Source organism: Pelodiscus sinensis, chromosome 4, assembly GCF_052426305.1.
Source record: "Pelodiscus sinensis isolate ZL-2025 chromosome 4, ASM5242630v1, whole genome shotgun sequence".
In the NCBI taxonomy this organism is placed as follows: domain Eukaryota; kingdom Metazoa; phylum Chordata; order Testudines; family Trionychidae; genus Pelodiscus; species Pelodiscus sinensis.
In genome coordinates, this window is record NC_143055.1 from 126222768 (window position 1) to 126244186 (window position 21419).

Here is a 21419-nt window from a genome sequence, read left to right on the forward strand (position 1 = left end):
TATAGTAATTTATGTCTACTTCCCAACTCTAATCATTTTTTCAATTTGATTGCTCTGGTTTGCCTTTTTTGTTATGAAGTTTCTTTATTCTTATCAATAATATACTTTCTGAATGTGAAAAACTGTTTCTTTTTGTGGGACTTAAAAGGAAAAAATGCAAAGTGTTTTAATTTGAACTAAAACTGCCAAATATTATTGTTCCACTTCTTTGCAAATGCTTTCAGCAGTGCTCAACTAATGACAGTATAAATCATAAGTAGCAACACTTTCCATGACCAATTGTAAACTGAAACTAGTAACAGTATATTAAAATATCAAAATAAAAGCAATGCACAAAGAGGACATCCTCAGTGATGGCTGCAATATCTCTGTGCCAAGGGCCCCATTTCCGGAGAGAAGAGGGGCAGCAGGAATGCATACCAGGATGCAACATGCTTTCTCCCCATTCCCCTGACTATCAGGAAGCGAGGGGAAAGTACTTGGATTCAATTAATTGCTCCTCTGCCCCTTCCCTTCACCAGCCATAAGTGAGAGCCATGATAATCAGGGGAACAGAAAGAAAAACAAGATGCATACCAGTATGCACGGCTGCTGCTCCCTGCTCTCCCGAAATGGCGCCCTTGCTCTGTGCCTGTGTTTGAATTGTTCAGTCGTTATTAGCAGGTAGATTTAAGAGAAGGCTGAAGCATTTGCTAGATTCTATTTCAATACTTAGTAATTGTTCCATGAACACTATCAAATATTGTTAGAAGAGTCACACCTCATATTAAGAATTCTTTAATAAAGAATTAATAATACATGGTTATAAAATTGTGAAAGTCCAATAGACTGATAGGTTACTTATAGTCATTTATCATCTTACCTCCTACTGATAGGAATATAACCATCACATACCACTCCAGTCTGTACCATGCTTATATTAATAACAATTTATTAACTTCTTTATAAAATATAATGCACCTTTAACACGAAAGAGTATGACCAGTAGGTGTTTAAAGCAAACAGTCAGCAATGCAGGAAAAGGTAGCTAATGAACTTATCGTGTGCCAGAAATTCAACATAAATCACTGATTATACCTATTGATTTATTTCAGACTCTGTTTCAGCAACATTGGCACTTCAAATCTTTATCTCCATGCTGTTTGTGTGTATTATTGCTAATAACCTGGTTTATTTAATCAAAGACAGAAGAAATAAGCTGTTTGTGACAAGCCAGTTGTTATAATCACAAGCAATTAACAGAAGGAGTTTTAATGTGTGAGAGAAAGACCAAGGATTATTTACCAACTGTAACTCTTGTTCTCTAAAGAAGCGGCGAGGAGTCCTGTGGCACCTTATAGACTAACTGAAGTGTAGGAGCATAAGCTTTCGTGGGCAAAGACCCACTTCGTCAGATGCATCTGACGAAGTGGGTCTTTGCCCACGAAAGCTAATGCTCCTACACTTCAGTTAGTCTATAAGGTGCCACAGGACTCCTCGTCGCTTTTGCAGATTCAGACTAACACGGCTACCCCTCTGGTTCTCTAAAGAGACATTGCTTCATACAAAGGCACGGTATAAAAGAACTATACAGGCAGTTCCCGGGTTACGTACAAGATAGGGACTGTAGGTTTGTTCTTAAGTTGAATTTGTATGTAAGTCGGAACTGGTACATATTGTTGGGGAAACTCTAGCCAAACATTTCTCCAGAGCTCAGTTTTATTCTCCCACACCTCACTTCCCTCAGTCCTTTATTCTCAAGCTGAGGTGTCTGCTGAGAAAAGCCGCTCCGCGTCCCCCTGGTCTGCTGGGGGAGGGGAGGGCGCTAGCTTAGCGTCTCGCTGGTCTGCTGGGGGGAAGCAGCTAATGCGGGATTGCCTCACCCCGTTTGTAAGTAGGGATCCGATGTAAGTCGGATCCATGTAACCCGGGGACTGCCTGTATACATTGCAACACAGCATAAATCCAGTCAGTATGTGGTACCTGCATGCAATGTTATTGACTCCAACACTGCAGAGACTGAAGCAATAAAACCCCACCTGCTTCAGTTCTCCTCTTGCCTCTATCTCATATTAATAACTGGGTTCAGAAACAGAGAGTCAGCATCCCTCTGTGGATGCATCACGTTTGAAAAACAAGAGTTATGGTTAATAAGCAACTTGTTTTTATCCATCATGACACTACCTCTGCACATCCCCACTACAGGGCTTTGTCTATACTGCATCATTATTTCGAGATAACTAGTGTTATTTCAAAATAACAATGCAAGCATCTACACAGCCATTCCATTATTTCAAAATAATTCAGAATAAGCTATCTTATTTCAAAAATTTCTAAACCTCATTCTACAAGGAATTACGCCTAGTCCAAAATAGCTATTTCAAAATAAGGCTCATGTAGACGCTCCACTGCTATTTCAAAATAGCTCCTCACCAGGGCCATTCTAAGTTATTCCTCCCCAGTGCTGCCAGGGGCTCTAGATCGAGATAGCACATCTACATTAGGGAAGCCTGCCTCGAACTAATTTTGAGGCTTCCCTGTAGTGTAGACATGCTATTTCAAAATAAGCTATTCCGGAATAACTATTCCGGAATAACTAATTTCGAAATTGATGTGCAGTGTAGAAGAAGCCAAGGAAACTAGTGCAATTTGCATGATCTCTGTGAGGAGGTGTGCTGAGAAGCCCTGCGCATTAAAATGACTGAAGCACTGTGTTGACAATCTCATGAAAGAAAATGAGTTCTGCAATCACCATAGATTACAGTGAGGTGGAGGAAAGAAGAAAGAAGGGGAGAGGAAAGTAGGATCACAAATTTCATATTTAAAATTTAATTTTATAAATCTCTTCAAGTGGAATATTTGTCAATATTGATTAAAGCGCGAGATGTAAATCCAAGCTTCGTTTGCATTTTTGATTGGGCTCATTTACATTCCTCTTTTGGAAGAGGAATGTAGTTTAGACGTTCCCAAACTGATAAACTAAACAGAAATAAGTCACCAGGACCAGATGGCATTCACCTAAGAGTTCTAAAAACTCAAATGTGAAATTGTGGAGCTACTAACTCTGGTTTGCAACCTATCCTTTAAATCATCTTTTGTACCAAATGACAAGAGGATAGCTAATGTGATCCCATTTTTTTTAAAGTGGTCTACAGATGATCCTAGCAATTACAGGCCAGTAAGTCTAACTTTAGTACTGGGCAAACTGATTGAAACTATAGTAAAGAACACAATTGTCAGATATATAGATAACATAATTTGTTGGGGAAAAAGTCAACATGGTTTCTGTTAAAGGAAATTGTGCCTCACCAATCTACTAGAAATGGGTTCACAAGCATGTGGAAAAGGGGGATCCAGTGGATATAGCATACTTAGATTTTCAGAAAGCTTTTGACAATGTCCCTCACCAAAGGCTCTTAAGCAAAATAAGCTGGAATAAGAGAGAAAAGGTCCTCTCATGGATTGATAACTGGTTAAAAGATAGGAATCAGATTGGAATAAATGCTCAGTTTTCAGAATGCAGAAAGATAACTACTGGTGTCCCCTACGGGTCAGAACTAGAACCAGTCCTATTCAACATATTCATAAATGATCTGGAGAATGGGGTATACAATGAGGTGCAAAATTTGCAGATGATACTAAACTGCTCAAGATATCCAAGTCCAAAGCTAACTGTGAAGAGCTTCAAAAGGATCTCAGAAAACTAGGCAAGCACGCAACAAAACTGCAGGTGAATTTTAATGCTGATAAACGTGAAGTAATGCATATTGTAAAACATAATCCTAACTTTACATATAAAATGAGGGACTAAATTAGCTGTTACCACTCAAGATAGAGATCTTGGAGTCATTGGGGATAGTTCTCTGAAAACCTATACTCAACGTGCAGCAGCAGCAGTCAAAAAAAAGCAAACAGACTGTTAGGAATCATTTTAAAAGGATAGAGAATAAGACAGAGAATATCTTACTGACTCTTAACTAAAAAAAAATAGAAAAAGGCAAAGGGTTATGGAACGGCTGCCATATAAGGAGAGATTAATAAGACTGGGACTTTTCAGCTTGGAAAAGAGATGACTAAGTGGGGATACGATAGATGATGAAGCAGGGATATGATAGAAGTCTATAAAATCATGACTGGTGTAGAGAAAGTAAATAAGGAAAAGTTATTCACTTGTTCCCAAAACACAAGAACTTGGGGTCACCAAATGAAATTAATAGGTAGCAGGTTTTAAAGAAACAAAAGAAAGTATTTCTTCACACAATACACAGTCAACCTGTGGAACTCCTTGCCACAGGATGTTGTGAAGAACGGGACTTTCACAGGGTTCAAAAAAGAACTAGATAAATTCATAGAGGATAGGTCTATCAATGGCTATTAACCAGAATGAGCAGGAATGGTATCCCTAGCCTCTGTTAGAAGCTGGGAATAGACAACAGGGGTGGCTTACTGCAGGATTACCTGTTCTGGTCCTTCTCTCTGGATACCTGGCATTGGACACTATCAGAATACAGGATAGTGGGTTAGATGGACATTTGGTCTGACCCAGTATGACTACAGGCAGTCCCCGGGTTACGTACAAGATAGGGACTGTAGGTTTGTTCTTAAGTTGAATCTGTATGTAAGTCGGAACTGGCATCCAGATTCAGACGCTGCTGAAACTGACCAGCAGCTGACTACAGGAAGCCCGAGGCAGAGTTACTCTGCCCCGGGCTTCCTGGAATCAGCCGCTGATCAGTTTCAACAGGCTGAATCTGGACGCCAGTTCTTACATACAGATTCAACTTAAGAACCCCAGGCGTCCCCAAGTCAGCTGCTGCTGAAACTGATCAGCGGCTGATTCCAGGAAGCCCAGGGCAGAGCAACTCTGCCTTGGGCTTCCTGTAGTCAGTGCTGGTCAGTTTCAGCAGCTGCTGACTTGGGGACGCCTGGGGCAGAGCAGCTTGGGTGCTGCTGGGTTGCTCCAGTAGCGCCGCTCCTCGGCGCTACTGGACCAACCCAGCAGCACCCAAGGTGCTCTGCCCCAGATGTCCTGATTCAGCCGCTGCTGAAACTGACCAGCAGTGGCTGAATCAGGACGCCTGGGGCAAAGCAGCTGGGGTGCTGCCGGGTTGGTCCTGTAGCGCCCAGAGCGGCGCTACGGGACCAACCGGCAGCGCCCCAGCTGCTGTACCACAGGCGTCGGGAGCAAAGCTGCGGAGCACGAGGGCAGCGGGACAGCCGAGACACACCGCGGCTGTCGTGCTGCCTGCGTGCTCCGCGGCTTTGCTCCCCGTCTCCCTGGTCTGCTGGTCTCCAGCAGACCAGGGAGACGGGCAGCAAACTCCGTTCGTAACTGCGGATCTGACGTAAGTCGGATCCGCGTAACTCGGGGACTGCCTGTATTATTAAGTTGTTTGGGAGATAAGTAAGTTTTAAAGAAGTGTTTCATCCTGGATCAACGGAAGTCAATAGTAAAGTTACTACTGACTTCACGTCTTGGACCAGGGGTAGCCAATAGTTCAGATTTGGCCCGCGGTCTGCCTATCAGACACTTTTGAACATACCTTGATATATTTTTATTTACTTATTATTATTACTATTGTTGTGGGTATATCATTGTCTCTGGAGTCTGGACCTTGACTATAATGAAATTTGGACTTTGATTAAAAAACTGCATTGCACAATAAGATTATTGGTATGTAACCAGACAGAGAGTGCTCCAAGCTTAAGGTGTAGCACAGAGCATATGTCTTTACACTAAGATTAAAACTATCCTGTTAACCCTGAATTAATTCCTCCATGTGCAACAAGATTAACTTAGCTCATTTGAAAAAGTTGTTCTATGATTAGGATAATTATAAACTTCTAGGAAATTACTGTGTAACACCACGAGGTTGAGCAGAGTCCAGTATTACATAAGTAAGCGAGCAGTGCAGATGTTCTTAGTCCACAGAAATTATAAAAGCAATCTTATGATTAGCAGCAAATTTATCATATACCACTTTTTCCTTCCAGTAAAGTAGTAAAATTACTAAGAATAAACATCATATTGCTGAGTTATTTAACCACCATTCAGATTGCAAAATTGATTGTTTACATTATTTCTTGTAATACTATTCATAAAGACACTACTTTACCATGCAGGAAAGTAATCTGCGTAAGAAATACCTTAAATTGAATATCATAAGAGGAAGCCAAAACTTTAGTCCTCCACTAGGATTTTCTTTTTATATATTGTATACAGAAGTTGTCCAATTATTTCTTCAGTACAGGCAGTCCCCGGGTTACGTACAAGATAGGGACTGTAGGTTTGTTCTTAAGTTGAATTTGTATGTAAGTCGGAACTGGCGTCCAGATTCAGACGCTGCTGAAACTGACCAGCGCTGACTACAGGAAGCCCAAGGCAGAGTTGTTCTGCCCTGGGCTTCCTGGAATCAGCCGCTGATCAGTTTCAACAGCGGCTGAATCTGGATGCCTGGGACAGAGCAGCTGGGGCACTGCTGGTAGGTCCCCGCAGCGTTGCACCTCAGCGCTGCGGGGACCAACCCGGCAGCACCCCAGCTGCTCTACCCCAGGCACCCCCAAGTCAGCCGCTGCTGAAACTGATCAGCGGATGATTCCAGGAAGCCCGGGGCAGAGCAACTCTGCCTCGGGCTTCCTGTAGTCAGCGCTGGTCAGTTTCAGCAGCAGCTGACTTGGGGACGCCTGGGGCAGAGCAGTTGCGGTGCTGCCAGGTTGGTCCAGTAGCACCCCTCCTCAGCGCTATTGGACCAACCGAGCGGCACCCCAGCTGCTCTGCCCCAGGCGTCCTGATTCAGCTGCTGCAGATGCATCTGGGCGGTCCCGCTGCCCGAGTCCTCCGAGGCTTTGCTCCGCGTCTCCCTGGTCTGCTGGGGGGCAGCTTTTCTCGCCTCAGAGGACGCGGGCGGCGAGAAAAGACCTGTTCGTAACTACGGATCTGATGTAAGTCGGATCCACGTAAGTCGGGGACTGCCTGTACAGTAAAATTAGCCATTTATGTGTAATACTGTAAGAATGTTTAATACGGCAGTAGTGAATGAAAATGTATCTTACTTCTGATAACTCTAATCATATGTATGTGGACAGTGCAGTATTGTTTAATCATGTATAACTTGGTACGTTAGTTAACGTATGCACTACATCATGACTTGATCAAATTCCAGACAGAGTTGTTGCATTAACAAAAAATGAAAATAAGTAAAACACAAGTCAGTAAGGGGTTAAGATGAAAAGTTACAGACTGTCCAAATGGACAGAAAGTGAAGAAAAACAGAAAGAAAAAAGGCAAAGTACATAGTACCATAAGGTACCCCAGTACCCACACAGCAGAATGCACTTTCAAAACTCTCAGTAACAAATGCATCAGGGCAAAAATGTAAATAAAGCCACACTCATGGCTAAACTTCTCCTGTTAGCCCTGGTCTACACTAGGGAGTTATTTTAAAATAGTAAGTGAAGTGTCCATACTACCAAGCCTGTTATATCGAAATAACAGGCTGGTTATTTCAAAATCTGTACTCCTGCTTTCCTTGGGGAAATAACTCCCAAAATATCTATTTTGAAGTAAGCTTATTATTTCAAATTTAGTACATTCAAAACAATTTTGAAGTGTAGACATCCCCTTAAAGATTTTGTTTTCCAGTCTTTTGAGACTAAATCGGCTATTCTGCTGGTGGTCCACCTTAAAGTCTTTACAAAGTAAAAAGACACTACTGTATAAAAAAGTAAAGAAAAAGAGTGAGTTATTTGTTCATAACTTCCTTCATAGCACTGCCAACCTTTCTCTCATCTGAAGGAAGAATGCTATTTATATAGTCCCCTCAAAATCCAGTAAGATTTGCCCTCTTGAGAGCTCATATCACAGCTGCTCAGTGAACGACATTTCCCAAGAATCACATCTGCTGGATCTCAGGGAGAAACTGGCTGAGATGACCTTGTCCATAACCACTAAGGGAAAAGGAGTTGCAGCCCACTCTCACCCGCATATACACACACACTCCCATAGAACCTCAGTCTTGGGCCCTAAAAAACATTCAGCGGTGTGGACTGTTTCCCCTCAGACATTCTCAGTGATCATGTCCCTGTGCACCACAGCAATTGTTCCTGGCACGGGGTGTGCTAGCCAAAAACGTTTTCTCTACAAACCTTAAAGTGTAGATGTACCTGTTACCATGGGTTGTGATACAAAGAATGAATAAAAAACTGATGCATCAAATATTTTAATTGTAACTGAAGTAACTTCTCTTAAAAGGAATCTTTTCAAAACTTCCTCAGTCATTGTATGTAAAATACACAATCTTAGAGATTACACTCAAAAACAAAGTTCATTTCAACTCCTGTCCTTCATTCTGATCAGGATTTTGAAACAAATGTAATAGGGAGGTTCTGCCCACAGAAGAAATTTCAGATTTTATAAAAAGGATCCCTGAAATACTGGAATAGGATTTTGGGGCATTTAGTTTTCACTACACTATGCATTCAGCTACAGAGCAAGTGTTTCGATAAAAACTGGCAGTTCTTCATAGGAATGAGTTCTTGTTTATTAATTCCTATGTCTAAATATCTGGTGAAAAGTCTGCATTACTAGGTAAAAAGGACTATGTCTTGAGGATTAGTTCGTATCTCACAAAATTAACAGAGCTAAACCCTGAGGCTTAACTCTGATCCTCTATTAGCACATGGAGAGTGCATGTGCATTGCTCTTATAAGCTTTAATGGTAGCTTTATTTCCTAGTGCCCACGAGTGCGGTAGCTGTCTTCTCCAAAGCATCTTTCTGTGTGAACCCTTTGTGCACTTATTGAAGAATAACATGTCCAAAAATCAATTACTCATTGATTTTTCAAATGCTATGTTCTACTAAAAGAGCAAGCTCTTGCCATCTCTCTCTATAGATTTGTTAGTCTTGCTTTTTATCCTCATATAATCCTTGTATTTCATGGTGATGTAGAGACCCTATAATGTATTATCTCAGATTTATATCTACAAGATAGAATTATGACATTATACTAGCCCAAATGCAGGACTTGTTATTATTAGAAGTAACACCTATTGTAAGTACTGGTGCTGCCAAATAAAAGGAATTTTCAAAAGTGCTTAAAGAAGTTTCCAAATTTCACTGAAATGCAGTAAGACCTGGGATTACTGCAAAAAGGAAACTTCCACACTGCTTGTTTTTGCACAAAGATCCCTTGCGCAAAAATGGCTCAAATAGATTATGCAAATGAAGCATGACAAAAATGCTAATCGGTGCTTCATTTGCATACTCCCTGTCTGCAAAAGCCGGCAGTGTAGACATAGCCTCAGTGACCTCAGAAAAGTCCCAGCCTTAGCATTCAGGTGTAAGTTATTTTTCTGCAAAGAAACAAGTTACAGACAACATCAGCATGGAGGTCCAAGTTAATTTAATATCAGCCCTGCTTTAGTCCAGGATATAATCAGGATGCAAGTACAGAAAGTTGATATTGCTTAATCATTTGTTGCACCAATTTTGTAAATGGACTCCCCATATATGTCTGCATTTGTATTCATGTTTTAGAAATTAGGAGCTCTACGGTATGCGTGGCCTTACAACAAATTTACTCCAGTTCTTCCTCTCCACACAAACTTAAGAAATCATAAGATCTGGCCCTGCCCTACACATTATAAAGGCCATAAAAATGATCAAAAGGGCTCTTTTCCCCATCCCACACTTTGGATGTCCTATGAAATGCACACACTTACTTTTGTTGAGTTCTTTCAGAGAGTCTTGAAGCCTCAGCAGCTGCTTTCCTTGTTTCAAACTCTTCCCTTTTCAGAACCTCACCACTTCCCCGGAATCCCAGCTCCACCAGCTGGCGAGCCATCTCCTCATTCTGAAGGAGGAAGGAAGAGTCAGCTGCTTTTCAGAAAATAATACATTTAACCACCAACAAAAAAACTCTAGGAAAAAAAGTGGTTTTACTCCTAAAATTAAAGGTTAAGAAGCAAAGAATAAGCTAGTTAGTTATCATTTCAGGTTAGCATCCATTCCTTCTATCAGCGATTTTTCATTTCATTCCCTTAGGTGTACTCCATCCTCATTGCGACTACATGATAGCACCATGAAGCAGAATAGGAAATAAATGCTCTTGGTGGATAAATAAAGATTTCTAGTTGCATCTAATCAATTTCTACAGTTAAAGAGCTACTGATGCCTCACTGAAAGCTTTGGGGAAAGACATTCTATTTGGAGAAAACTCTGTTTACACATTATACCTTGAGCTGTTTTTATTGCAATTATTCCTGCTATTAAAGTATCATCTCTAAAGCGGTTGGTCAGGGGGCTCTGGGAAATGTCAAGGAGTTCAGACCCTGAAATGCCCATATTTTTAGGGGGCTAGGTAGTTCTTCAGCCACTAGCAGGGGAAAAGGCAAATTCAGGGGGTATTTCAGAGTTTCTATGCAGTACCCTGGACTCCATCTTCCACCATAACAACAAAACACTGCATAGCTGGCTACCCAGAATTTTAGTTGGACTTTGTAGCTGTATAAAGAAGAGGTGAGCTACAGATCTGATCATATGCAGTTTGGGGGCAATTTACATTCAGAAAGGGGATTATGCAAGACCTCTGGCTGTTTCCTGGCTCTTTCATCTCCATTTCTCATTTCCCAGGACTATGGTGCCAATATAGAAGGTACCCATAAAATTGAGGCTGTTAGAATGGATCACACCAGCTGTTCTGCCACTGCAGGTGTGTCCCCTAATTTGGTGCATTTTGCTGCTCCCTTTTCTGCAGAGCTTGCAAGGCCATAAGCTGTGAGAAAATGAAAGCCTATATGAACTGAGTGTACAGTCCTTACACAGACAAAACTTCATTTAAGGCTGTAGGTTAGACCCAACGAACACATACTTTTGTAAAGCACAACAGTTACCAACCCACATTCTGCTTCAGTGTGTGTGCCCTCCTTTCTTATAGTAAGAGCATTTAAACATACAAAAGTAAACTAATGCTTCCACCTAGTGGCAAGAGATCATAGCAAACTATCAGCATGCAATTTATATGAAAACTAGAGACACAATAGAGAAGATATTTCCCTCTGTTCTGTGATGCCTAGAGGAAGAAATTAAACAGAGGCGGGAAGTAAAACATGGGATCAACTCCCCCATGAAAGTTAGTACTGCTCTTCACACAGCTTCTGAGCTACTGCTTTTTATTCCCTTTGGATGGTGGCAGAAGGGCCCAGCTGTGTGCCAGGAGGCTAATGGTAGCACAGCCAATGAGCAGACCTTCCTGCCCCAGGTAAGAGAGCTTGGGTTACAGAGCACATGTTCTAGTGATCCATTGGGGTGTGATTTTTTTGCAGGGGGAGGGAGGGATTCTTGAGTTGGGTATGTGGGTAAGGCTCTCTCCCTCTCTTCAGTGCTTCTGCTAATCCAGTCCCCTGAGGGAATAACAAATTCTGATTCCCACTGGGGGGTACTGAGTTCCATATTAGTATTTTTAACTTCTGCTGCTTTTTCATGTTACAGTGGAGGGATGACCCACAAAGCACAGAATGGGCATCTATGCAAGCATTAAACATTTGAAGACATAATTAAGGGTCTCAAATACTTCAGACACTACATTTTCATAAAGCACAAGCAAAACACTCTATGTGAAGACAGTAAATAATGTTTTAATATAGAGCCAGCAAGTCCAACGACATTTTATTACTCTCAAAGACTGAGTCTCTGCTTTCTGAAGCTCTCTAAAAGTTGACAGCTCCATGCTCTGAAATATTAGACTAGAAAGGATCAAGAACGCAATTCAATAATTTGCTACTTGGGCTTTGTGTAATCCATGCTGAGTTTCTACTGGTTGGCCTGCCCTTTTCCAGGATATCATACCCTATTATCATTTCAGGATATCATACCAATATAGGTCAGCATGGGATCAGCACGCCAGCAGCTTAACTGTTCAGTTTTCAGAAAGCAGCCAGGCCACTTTCAGGTTTGTCTCTTTTTTTAAACAGCTAACTCAGAGATTTAATGTGTTCTAGATTAGACATTTAATTTAAGAACCCCCCTCCCCGCACAGGAAAGCAGACCAACCACTTATGAAGCCTTGATGAGTTCAGCAACAGGCAGCTGTTTCAGAGATGGGGCATATCCTTTGAATGAACACCTAATAAACCCTGTCCGGCAAACTGCAAAGAGAAATATCCTGTTTGTCCTCCATCCCATTCACCACTGCTAGCTTTTCAGAGATCAGCAAATGCTGCCAGGTTTTACTCTGATTTCAGAAGCTGAATGACTGTCGGCAGCTCTCTACCAAAAGGAAGTCTGGAAGCAATCAAGATTGAAGGTCTAAATCTCTTTGGCTCTGTCAGACAGTGACTCCCCTTGCAGCATGGACTTGCAGGCCTGCAACCCTCCTACTTTCCCTTGTGCAATGATGCATTCAGGCTTAGGGACTGAGAAACTCCTTTGTGGAGTTTCAGTTATTAACTCCTTTAACTGAGTACAGGTACAACCAACTCCTACGCATCTCCACTGACCCATCAATTCACCCCTTTTAGTGGCCATGGGGCCAATGCCCACCAATATCCCCAAGATGTATTCCCAGGGGGGAAAAGTTCACAATCCTCACTTAAGGAAGCTTCTGGAGCTGGGTTACCCTTCAGGTTAGCTAAAGTCTCAATCAGTTTCTCCCTTTTTACTTATTCCTTTCACCTATCAGCTTGGTGAGGCAAAAGGGCTGCAGATCTCATCATTCTCCAACTCCTGGAATTTCTGAGAGTTTGTCCCTCTAGGAGCACCTCCCTGCAACTAAGCTATTGTAACCTTGTAGTAACTGTCAATGTTTTGAAGGCGGGTGGAGCTAATTACTTACAGTGTCCAAAAGGGGTTTGTTCTCCTTAAAGGGGCCTGTAACAGATAGACTGGGCCTTGACTCGCCTTAAAGAAACCAACCAACTACAGAAGCATTATATGGCAACAAACAGATATGTCTGTCTACAGTTGCAAACTGAGATAAATCTGTGCCAGGCCCCTTAGACAATTCCACCCTAAATCTTTCTACATACACACTGGACATGATAAGAACTATTTTTCATTAGTTAGTCTTATTTCCCCTAAGAAATCAGTTTGCTGCTATCTTATACATCAGAAAACTTTGCTGCACAAATTACCCCCAAAGTGTTCTCTCAGTTTGTAATTGCAGGCAGACATCTTATTTGTGGCCATACAATTCTTCTGTAGTTGGATGGTATTACAATACATGGACAGGGTTTCCAGATGGTTGAACCAAAAATACCGAACACCCCACCCCCAAAAAGTAAAAACACCGGGGAGGGGGGGGAGGGGAAATTCTGTTGAAAAAAAAAAGGGGGGGGGGACCAAAGTTGTTTTAACTGTAATGGTACATAGTTGTTATAATGATACCCACCTCTCATACTGTTGCGATCACATTAAATAAGGTGTTTTTAGCAGCATAGCTTATACCCATACAGTAAGGGGAATAAACCAGACCTGCATAAGGCACCTTTACACCAATATAAAGTGCCTCCTGACTGGGAAAAGTATTTCAGTAAAACACTTCAGCCCTAACCAAAATATTTAACCTAAATAAAAAGAAGTAAAGCATTGAGCTATGTTAATGAGGGCATCTTTCTTTAAACAAAAAAATTAAAACAATTTCTGCTATATTAATGTTCTTACCTAAAGACATGTCTGCTCTACAAACTTTTGCTGGCATAAGCAATGCCAGCAAAAGACTGATGAACTGTACAAAAGCCTCTAAGATAGGTGCAACTTATACTCGCAAAACTGCGCTTCTGTTGGTATGGCTTCCCAGTGGGAGAGATGGGAGGAAGCCATCCCATTGAAAAGTATTTGGGGAGAGAGACAGAAGCAAATGCACAGTCTTTATGATTTAAGCTGCATTAGGGGCTTTTTGCCAATCAGCTGTCAGTTACATCCATGCTAGGAGTGCTTCCAGCAAAGCATGCCTGGTGTGCCTAAGATTCTCTTGTCCTATCCTAAAATGATGGTGAGCTAGCATAGGGTGTGTGTACAAGTTGCTGAAATCTACTTCACCACACTGTCATTTATTCTATCATTTAGACTGACAGCCAACAAAGACTATAATTTTCCATCAACTGCATTGTATTGGGACTACATAGATTTTAGCATTTAATGCTCGATAACATTTATGTGAAAGCACAGCTTGGCTTCCATTATTGCTGGTGTTTTCAGAAAATAACTGCACAGAAGAATGAGAAACAATCAAAAGTAACACAAGTAATTTTCTCACAACAACTTTGGAAAGATTAATAAAAGTACAAAATAAAGAGCTGCATATTTAGGATGTAAAGAGGCTTTAACTCCTTCTGTTTTTTACTGAGCTGGAAGTATTTTGATACTTACCATGCCAACACTAATAAACTTGCATCTCTTTTGTAATAAACAAGAAAAATAGGCATGACTGTGAATGATATGTATCAAATACTGAAAATAATGAGAAATCAAGGATTTCACAAAAAAGCTGCTAATGGCAAACATCTCAAATAGTGAATTCAAGGAAGTCACTGAAACATGACAGGACCACTGCTGACTTGGAATGATGGGTTGTTTTTCCACCAAATAGGTACTTAAAAAGCACTATGGGGCTTGAGCAACAAACCTTATTCACAGGTGCTTAAAAAAGTAAACGCTGAATGACAAATGCTTTGCTGAGATACAAACTGGTGTAAGCAGTTCTCTCTCAGCAGGTGAGGTGACACGCAGAGTGGTTAGCTTTGTGAAATACCTTTTGTTAATACAAATTATTCCCTATGTTTTATTACAGTTCTCAGGAAGACATCCAACAACTCCAGCAATTTCAAAGGAATGCAAGAGTGATGGCAGAACACAGATACAGCTGCACAGAGCTTTCATTGGCTGGGGTTCACTGTCCTCAGTCAATGGGAGCTGCAGCAAGTGGCACGGGCTGCAGGGTTGTGCAGCCACAACTTCCCACAGCTCCCATTGATCAGGAATGGCAAACTACAGCCACTGGATGCAGTGTGAGGCTGTACCTGTGGATGCGAAGTAAACAAACTGTCTGGTGGCCCACCAGTGGCTTACCCTGACAAGCCACGTGAGGCCCACAGCTGCAGGATGCCTCCCACTGCCATACAGAGACCAGGTGGGTAAAAATTCTCTTTTATTATTGAGTCAGTTTCTCTTAGCGAGAGAGACAAGCTTTCAAGCTTACACAGAGCTCTTCGGGTCTGGCTCAGAGGAGCTCTGTGAAACCTTAAAAGCTTGTCTCCCTTGCCAACAGAATTTGGTCTGGAAAAAGGTATTACCTCACCTACCTTCCCTCTCTAATATCCTCGGAACAACACAGCTCCAGCAATATGGCAAACATTAAATTCTCATAGGTAGGCAAGGCATAGTCAGATGACAGGAATAAATATATTAGAAATAACCAAATAAGCTTTAAATAAAACTCAACTCCATAAACAAGCAACAATTTCTAAAAGGTAAAGGAACTTGTTAAAGGTAAACATGAGAAAGAACTGTAGCCATCCAATTTGTACTTCACTATTATATATTCTTTTTATACTTTGCATCTCAGGAAAGTGAGGGAGACTCAATGAAGTCAGTTTCACATTTGTTTATAGTTAATTTCACATTCAGGTCCTTGGAAACCCTAATCTTGGGATGCTAGCACTGAAGGGAAATATTTGATTAAAAATAATTGCACCAGGGGAAGGGTTGATGGCTGCATATGGAAGTAGCTTGGGGGGCTGCAGTGGAGAAAGTAGTTTGCAGGGCAGGCTGCATGGGGGGTGTTACGCTGTGTCAGGCTTGCAGGGGCGGCACTGGGGGGGGGGTTACGCTGGGTCAGGCTGGCAGGGGCGGCACTGGGGGGGGTTACGCTGGGTCAGGCCGGCGGGGGCGGCACTGGGGGGGGTTACGCTGGGTCAGGCCGGCGGGGGCGGCACTGGGGGGGGGGTTACGCTGGGTCAGGCCGGCGGGGGCGGCACTGGGGGGGTTACGCTGGGTCAGGCCGGCGGGGGCGGCACTGGGGGGGGGGTTACGCTGGGTCAGGCCGGCGGGGGCGGCACTGGGGGGGTTACGCTGGGTCAGGCCGGCGGGGGCGGCACTGGGGGGGGGGTTACGCTGGGTCAGGCCGGCGGGGGCGGCACTGGGGGGGTTACGCTGGGTCAGGCCGGCGGGGGCGGCACTGGGGGGGGGGGGTTACGCTGGGTCAGGCCGGCGGGGGCGGGGGGGGGGGGGGGGTTACGCTGGGTCAGGCCGGCGGGGGCGGCACTGGGGGGGGGGGTTACGCTGGGTCAGGCCGGCGGGGGCGGCACTGGGGGGGGTTACGCTGGGTCAGGCCGGCGGGGGCGGCACGGGGGGGGGGGGTTACGCTGGGTCAGGCTGGCAGGGGCGGCACTGGGGGGGGTTACGCTGGGTCAGGCCGGCGGGGGCGGCACTGGGGGGGGGGGGGGGGGGGGTTACGCTGGGTCAGGCCGGCGGGGGCGGCACTGGGGGGGGGGTTACGCTGGGTCAGGCCGGCGGGGGCGGCACTGGGGGGGGGTTACGCTGGGTCAGGCCGGCGGGGGCGGCACTGGGGGGGGGGGGTTACGCTGGGTCAGGCCGGCGGGGGCGGCACTGGGGGGGGGGGGTTACGCTGGGTCAGGCCGGCGGGGGCGGGGGGGGGGGGTTACGCTGGGTCAGGCTGGCAGGGGCGGCACTGGGGGGGCTGTGCTGGGTCAGGCCGGCGGGGGCGGCACTGGGGGGGGGGGGGGCTGGGTCAGGGGCCGGCGGGGGCGGCACTGGGGGGGGGGGGGGGTTACGCTGGGTCAGGCCGGCGGGGGCGGCACTGGGGGGGGGGTTACGCTGGGTCAGGCCGGCGGGGGCGGCACTGGGGGGGGGGTTACGCTGGGTCAGGCCGGCGGGGGCGGCACTGGGGGGGTTACGCTGGGTCAGGCCGGCGGGGGCGGCACTGGGGGGGGGGGGTTACGCTGGGTCAGGCCGGCGGGGGCGGCACTGGGGGGGTTACGCTGGGTCAGGCCGGCGGGGGCGGCACTGGGGGGGTTACGCTGGGTCAGGCCGGCGGGGGCGGCACTGGGGGGGGGGGTTACGCTGGGTCAGGCCGGCGGGGGCGGCACTGGGGGGGGGGTTACGCTGGGTCAGGCCGGCGGGGGCGGCACTGGGGGGGGGGGGGGTTACGCTGGGTCAGGCCGGCGGGGGCGGCACTGGGGGGGGGGGGGGGTTACGCTGGGTCAGGCCGGCGGGGGCGGCACTGGGGGGGGGGGGTTACGCTGGGTCAGGCCGGCGGGGGCGGCACTGGGGGGGGGGGTTACGCTGGGTCAGGCCGGCGGGGGCGGCACTGGGGGGGGGGGTTACGCTGGGTCAGGCCGGCGGGGGCGGCACTGGGGGGGGTTACGCTGGGTCAGGCTGGCAGGGGCGGCACTGGGGGGGGGCTGTGCTGGGTCAGGCCGGCGGGGGCGGCACTGGGGGGGGGGGGTTACGCTGGGTCAGGCCGGCGGGGGCGGCACTGGGGGGGGGGGTTACGCTGGGTCAGGCCGGCGGGGGCGGCACTGGGGGGGGGGTTACGCTGGGTCAGGCCGGCGGGGGCGGCACTGGGGGGGGTTACGCTGGGTCAGGCCGGCGGGGGCGGCACTGGGGGGGGGTTACGCTGGGTCAGGCTGGCAGGGGCGGCACTGGGGGGGGGGGTTACGCTGGGTCAGGCTGGCAGGGGCGGCACTGGGGGGGGGCTGTGCTGGGTCAGGCTATGGGGGGGTTCCATGGGGGAGGGGCAGGCTGTGCGGTATCAGACTGGGGGGGGAGGGCTGCACTGAGGGTAGGGGCGTGGCGTGACGTCAGGCTGGGGGAGGGGCGCGGGAAGGGCCCCGCCCACCTCCAGGTAGAACAGGTCCTGCGTGGTGATCTGCGAGTCCAGGTAATCGTCGTAGCTGTTGAACTGGGTGATGACGTGATCCAGGGCGGCCCCCGCCTCGTCCGCCTCCAGCGCCGCCATCTCCGCCGGGCCGCGCGTCCCTAGCAACCCGCCGGGCCGCGCGTCCCTAGCAACGCGCCGGGCCCCGCCCCTGGGCGGAGACCCTGCGCAGCCTTCGCCTCGGTCCCCGCGCATGCGCGTCCTTCCTGCGCCACCCTCAGTCCTGGCGCCGCTGGGCTTTCATTGCCGAGAGGGCGGGGGGGCCTCTGCGTGTCCACGTCCACAGGCTGGTGTTCTAGGATTCTATGAACAGCTGATTGCGGGCAAGCCACTAGAATGCCACCGCAGCCTGAGTCTTCACCACTGCCAAGGCTAGGAGCTTGGCCGGGGGTGTACATTACATCTGATGTAGGAGCGGGAAGAGTCTCCATTCCAGGCTGATACCAAACTAAGACCTTTTGAAGTTTTTCCGCAAACTTTTGAAGTTTTTCCACAAAACAGAAATAGATGAGATCCACTCCCACAACCGCCTGATGAAGGAAACCTGGGAGAGGCTCCCATGCAAGGGTTCTAGCTCCCTGGCTGTTGCCTAATTCGGGGGGGGGGGGTTCTGTCTCGGGTGGAGTTGTTCGGTTTTGTATAAATTATCACATAAAATGGTGACTGGCCAGGGACTGGAACCTGGGGCACCAATGTCTTCGTTGACTGAGCTAGGTACTGAGCTATCGAGTCCATTGCTTTTGGCCAATGAATATTTAATTAATACAAACAGGAACCGCTTCAACAAATTATTAGAGGTGTCTCACCCCAGACCCTATAGCCCAATGGTTAAAGCATACCCTTACCATGCACACAAGCTAGGCTCAAGTCCCCTTAGAAGCAGGTAAGAAAGGGTTCTTCATAATTCCTGCATCCCAGATGAAAACTGTTGCATAAAAAAGCCTCCGCCTGAGCTTCCTTGATTTATGTACATGGATTTTCTGAAACTACACTAAACTGTAAGGTCTAAGGTTTTAAACTGTAACTCATTGTGATCTTTGTCAAACTTTGTAATCTATGTAACTCTCAAACTTACTGTAAACTGCAACTTTGTAATCTTTGTAACTCTCAGCCACCTTGCTTGTAACTTTCCCTAAGATGCATTCTCCCCTGAGTGAATGAAGAGAGAGTGTGAATGTGGTTTTTTGTGTTTGAAGAAGACAGGGAACAATGGACCACATGGCAATGAGTCATCACAGTATGGGCATGCTCCCTGCTGGATAAAGGGAAGTCTGGTCATGCTCTCTGCTGGATAAAGGGAAGTCTGGGCATGCTCCTTGATGACAAGGTAAATGAGTCACAGGAGCCATTCAGACACTATATAAAAAGAAGGAGCACATGTGAGACTCTCTCTTTTTCCTTCCACTGATCCTGAGAAACTCCCCTCCAGTGTCTTTCCTCCTGACCAGTTTCCCCAGCCATGATGAGCAGACAGACCCTCCACGATCCACATGCCTTGGCTTCTTCTGCAACCCATATGTCTGTGTAAGTGTGTGATTGCCTGAGGGCAAGAATGAATGGGTGTGAATGAATGGAGGGGTGTATGCTTGCTTGCTTGCTTGTCTGTGTGTGTGTGAGAGAGAGAGAGAGAGAGAGAGAGAGAGAGTGTTCTATCTTCTTTAGCTTAAACCTTTGGTGGCTGCTTTCTCCTTTTTAGTTAGTTTTACCTAGTGGAAATAAACCCATACTAGTGTAACCCTGGGTGGTCTCCAGTGAGAATATTTTTGGGGTAACAAAAACAAAAGCCATTGATGTTTCTAAAAGTTCCATTGTGGACCTAAGAAACTTTCCTAATGCAATCCCCTCCATGGGACAGTTTCAGGTTTCATGAATTAGTATTATACAACGAAAAAAAAAGTTGTCAAAAAGAGGCCCCAAACAGCTCAATGCAGGTAGTCAGACTAGATAACCATCATGGTCTTTTCTGTCTTTAAAATATATGCATCTTCTTTCTTTTCTGAATGAAACTATTTTATTAAACAGAATTTTTTACCACATTAAAACTTTACCAGAATTAAAACCATAGAATGCCGCCCTTACTTAGGCCACAATTCAGAAAAGCCTGTAAGCACATGCTCACTATAAGCTCTAAGTGTAAATCCATTGAAGCAAATGAACTATTTCCCTACTACGACTGGTGAAATTTACATGCCCCTTCCGGAAAAGGGGCCAGTGTAGACGTAGCCACAGGCTGTGTCTACACTGGCCCCTATTCCGTAATAGGGATGCAAATGTTGCACTTTGGAAGAGGCAAATCCACGGGGGATTTAAATATCCCCCGTGGCATTTGTTTTAACATGGCTGCCGCTTTTTTCCGGCTTGTAGATAAGCCGGAGAAAAGCGCCAGTCTAGACGCGATCCTCCGGAAAATAAGCTCTTTTCCGGAGGATCTCTTATTCCTACTTGAAAGAGCTTATTTTCCAGAGGATCGCGTCTAGACTGGCGCTTTTCTCCGGCTTATCTACAAGCCAGAAAAAAACGGCAGCCATGTTAATGCAAATGCCGCGGGGGATATTTAAATCCCCCGCGGATTTGCCTCTTCCAAAGTGCTACATTTGCATCCCTATTACGGAATAGGGGCCAGTGTAGACACAGCCATAGTGAGTGCCAAGCTGTTTCAGGGTCCCAAAATAGATTAAACACCCTACAAATACTTATGAATGTATTTGAACATTCCTCTAGGAATCCCCAGCAATATTATGCCACCGCATGAGAGCCAGACAGGAACACTCGCAAGCAAAAGATGAAGTTAACTAGTGTAGATTGATGGTCTACGCTGAGTGCAGGCCCGCTGACAGGAAAGATAAAGGGGGCAGCTGCCGTGGGGCCTGGCAATTCGAAAGGGCCCAGGGCTTTTGGCTGCAGCGCCTGAAACCCCGGGCCCTTTAAATTGCTACCAGAGTCCTGCATGGCATGCTTCAGGCGGCTTTGAGAGCGTGCTGTGGTCCAGGTGATGCTTAGGGCTGGCAGCCCCAGACCCCACCCCTTTAACCCAAGTCCCCCTCTCACCTTGCACAGGAACCCAGTGAGGCTGTCAGGTCCCCTGACTGACATGTAAGAGACCCTGTCTGCAAATAGTAAAAGATAGCAAAGCATGCAAAGCTATCTACTGTGTTATTAGTAGCAGGTAGTTCAGTGTTTAGAGGATTTGTACATTGGCTGTCCCATTAATAATAAGTGCATCCACTACTGCTGATGCTTTTTTCTTTTAATAATTTGCTGGAAGGCTATACAAAAATTTTTCATGTTTGCAGCTTTATATTGTCACTCATCAAGTAATGTTCCCCACTAGGACTACTGGGAGGTAAAAATATTGCAGCAGCCTTTTGATGTAGAATTTAAATCCATTCTAAGGAAACCAATTAGAGAGGCAATGTTTTGTCCTTGGGTTCTTAAATCAAGACACTTACCAAATGCTTCCATCTTAGATGTCCATCAGCTCCCAGGGAGAACTTCAGAGGCCCAGGCACCTTTTACTCCCATGCTGTAATTGTACAAATAGCTCA

At 46.2% G+C, this 21419-nt stretch overlaps 1 protein-coding gene across 1 annotated transcript in view; it reads right to left on the reverse strand.

Annotated features, from left to right (window-relative positions):
• CFAP299 (cilia and flagella associated protein 299) overlaps positions 1 to 18031 on the reverse strand; it is a 376930-nt gene extending 358899 nt beyond the window's left edge. Inside the window, exons 1-2 of the mRNA XM_075929470.2 lie at positions 17836 to 18031; positions 9701 to 9831 (exon numbers count right to left, since the gene is read on the reverse strand). Of these exons, the coding sequence (XP_075785585.1) occupies positions 9701 to 9831; positions 17836 to 17955 (251 nt within the window). The 5' untranslated portion in view covers positions 17956 to 18031. The remainder of the gene's footprint in view (positions 1 to 9700; positions 9832 to 17835) is intronic.
• Positions 18032 to 21419: the final 3388 nt, after the last annotated feature.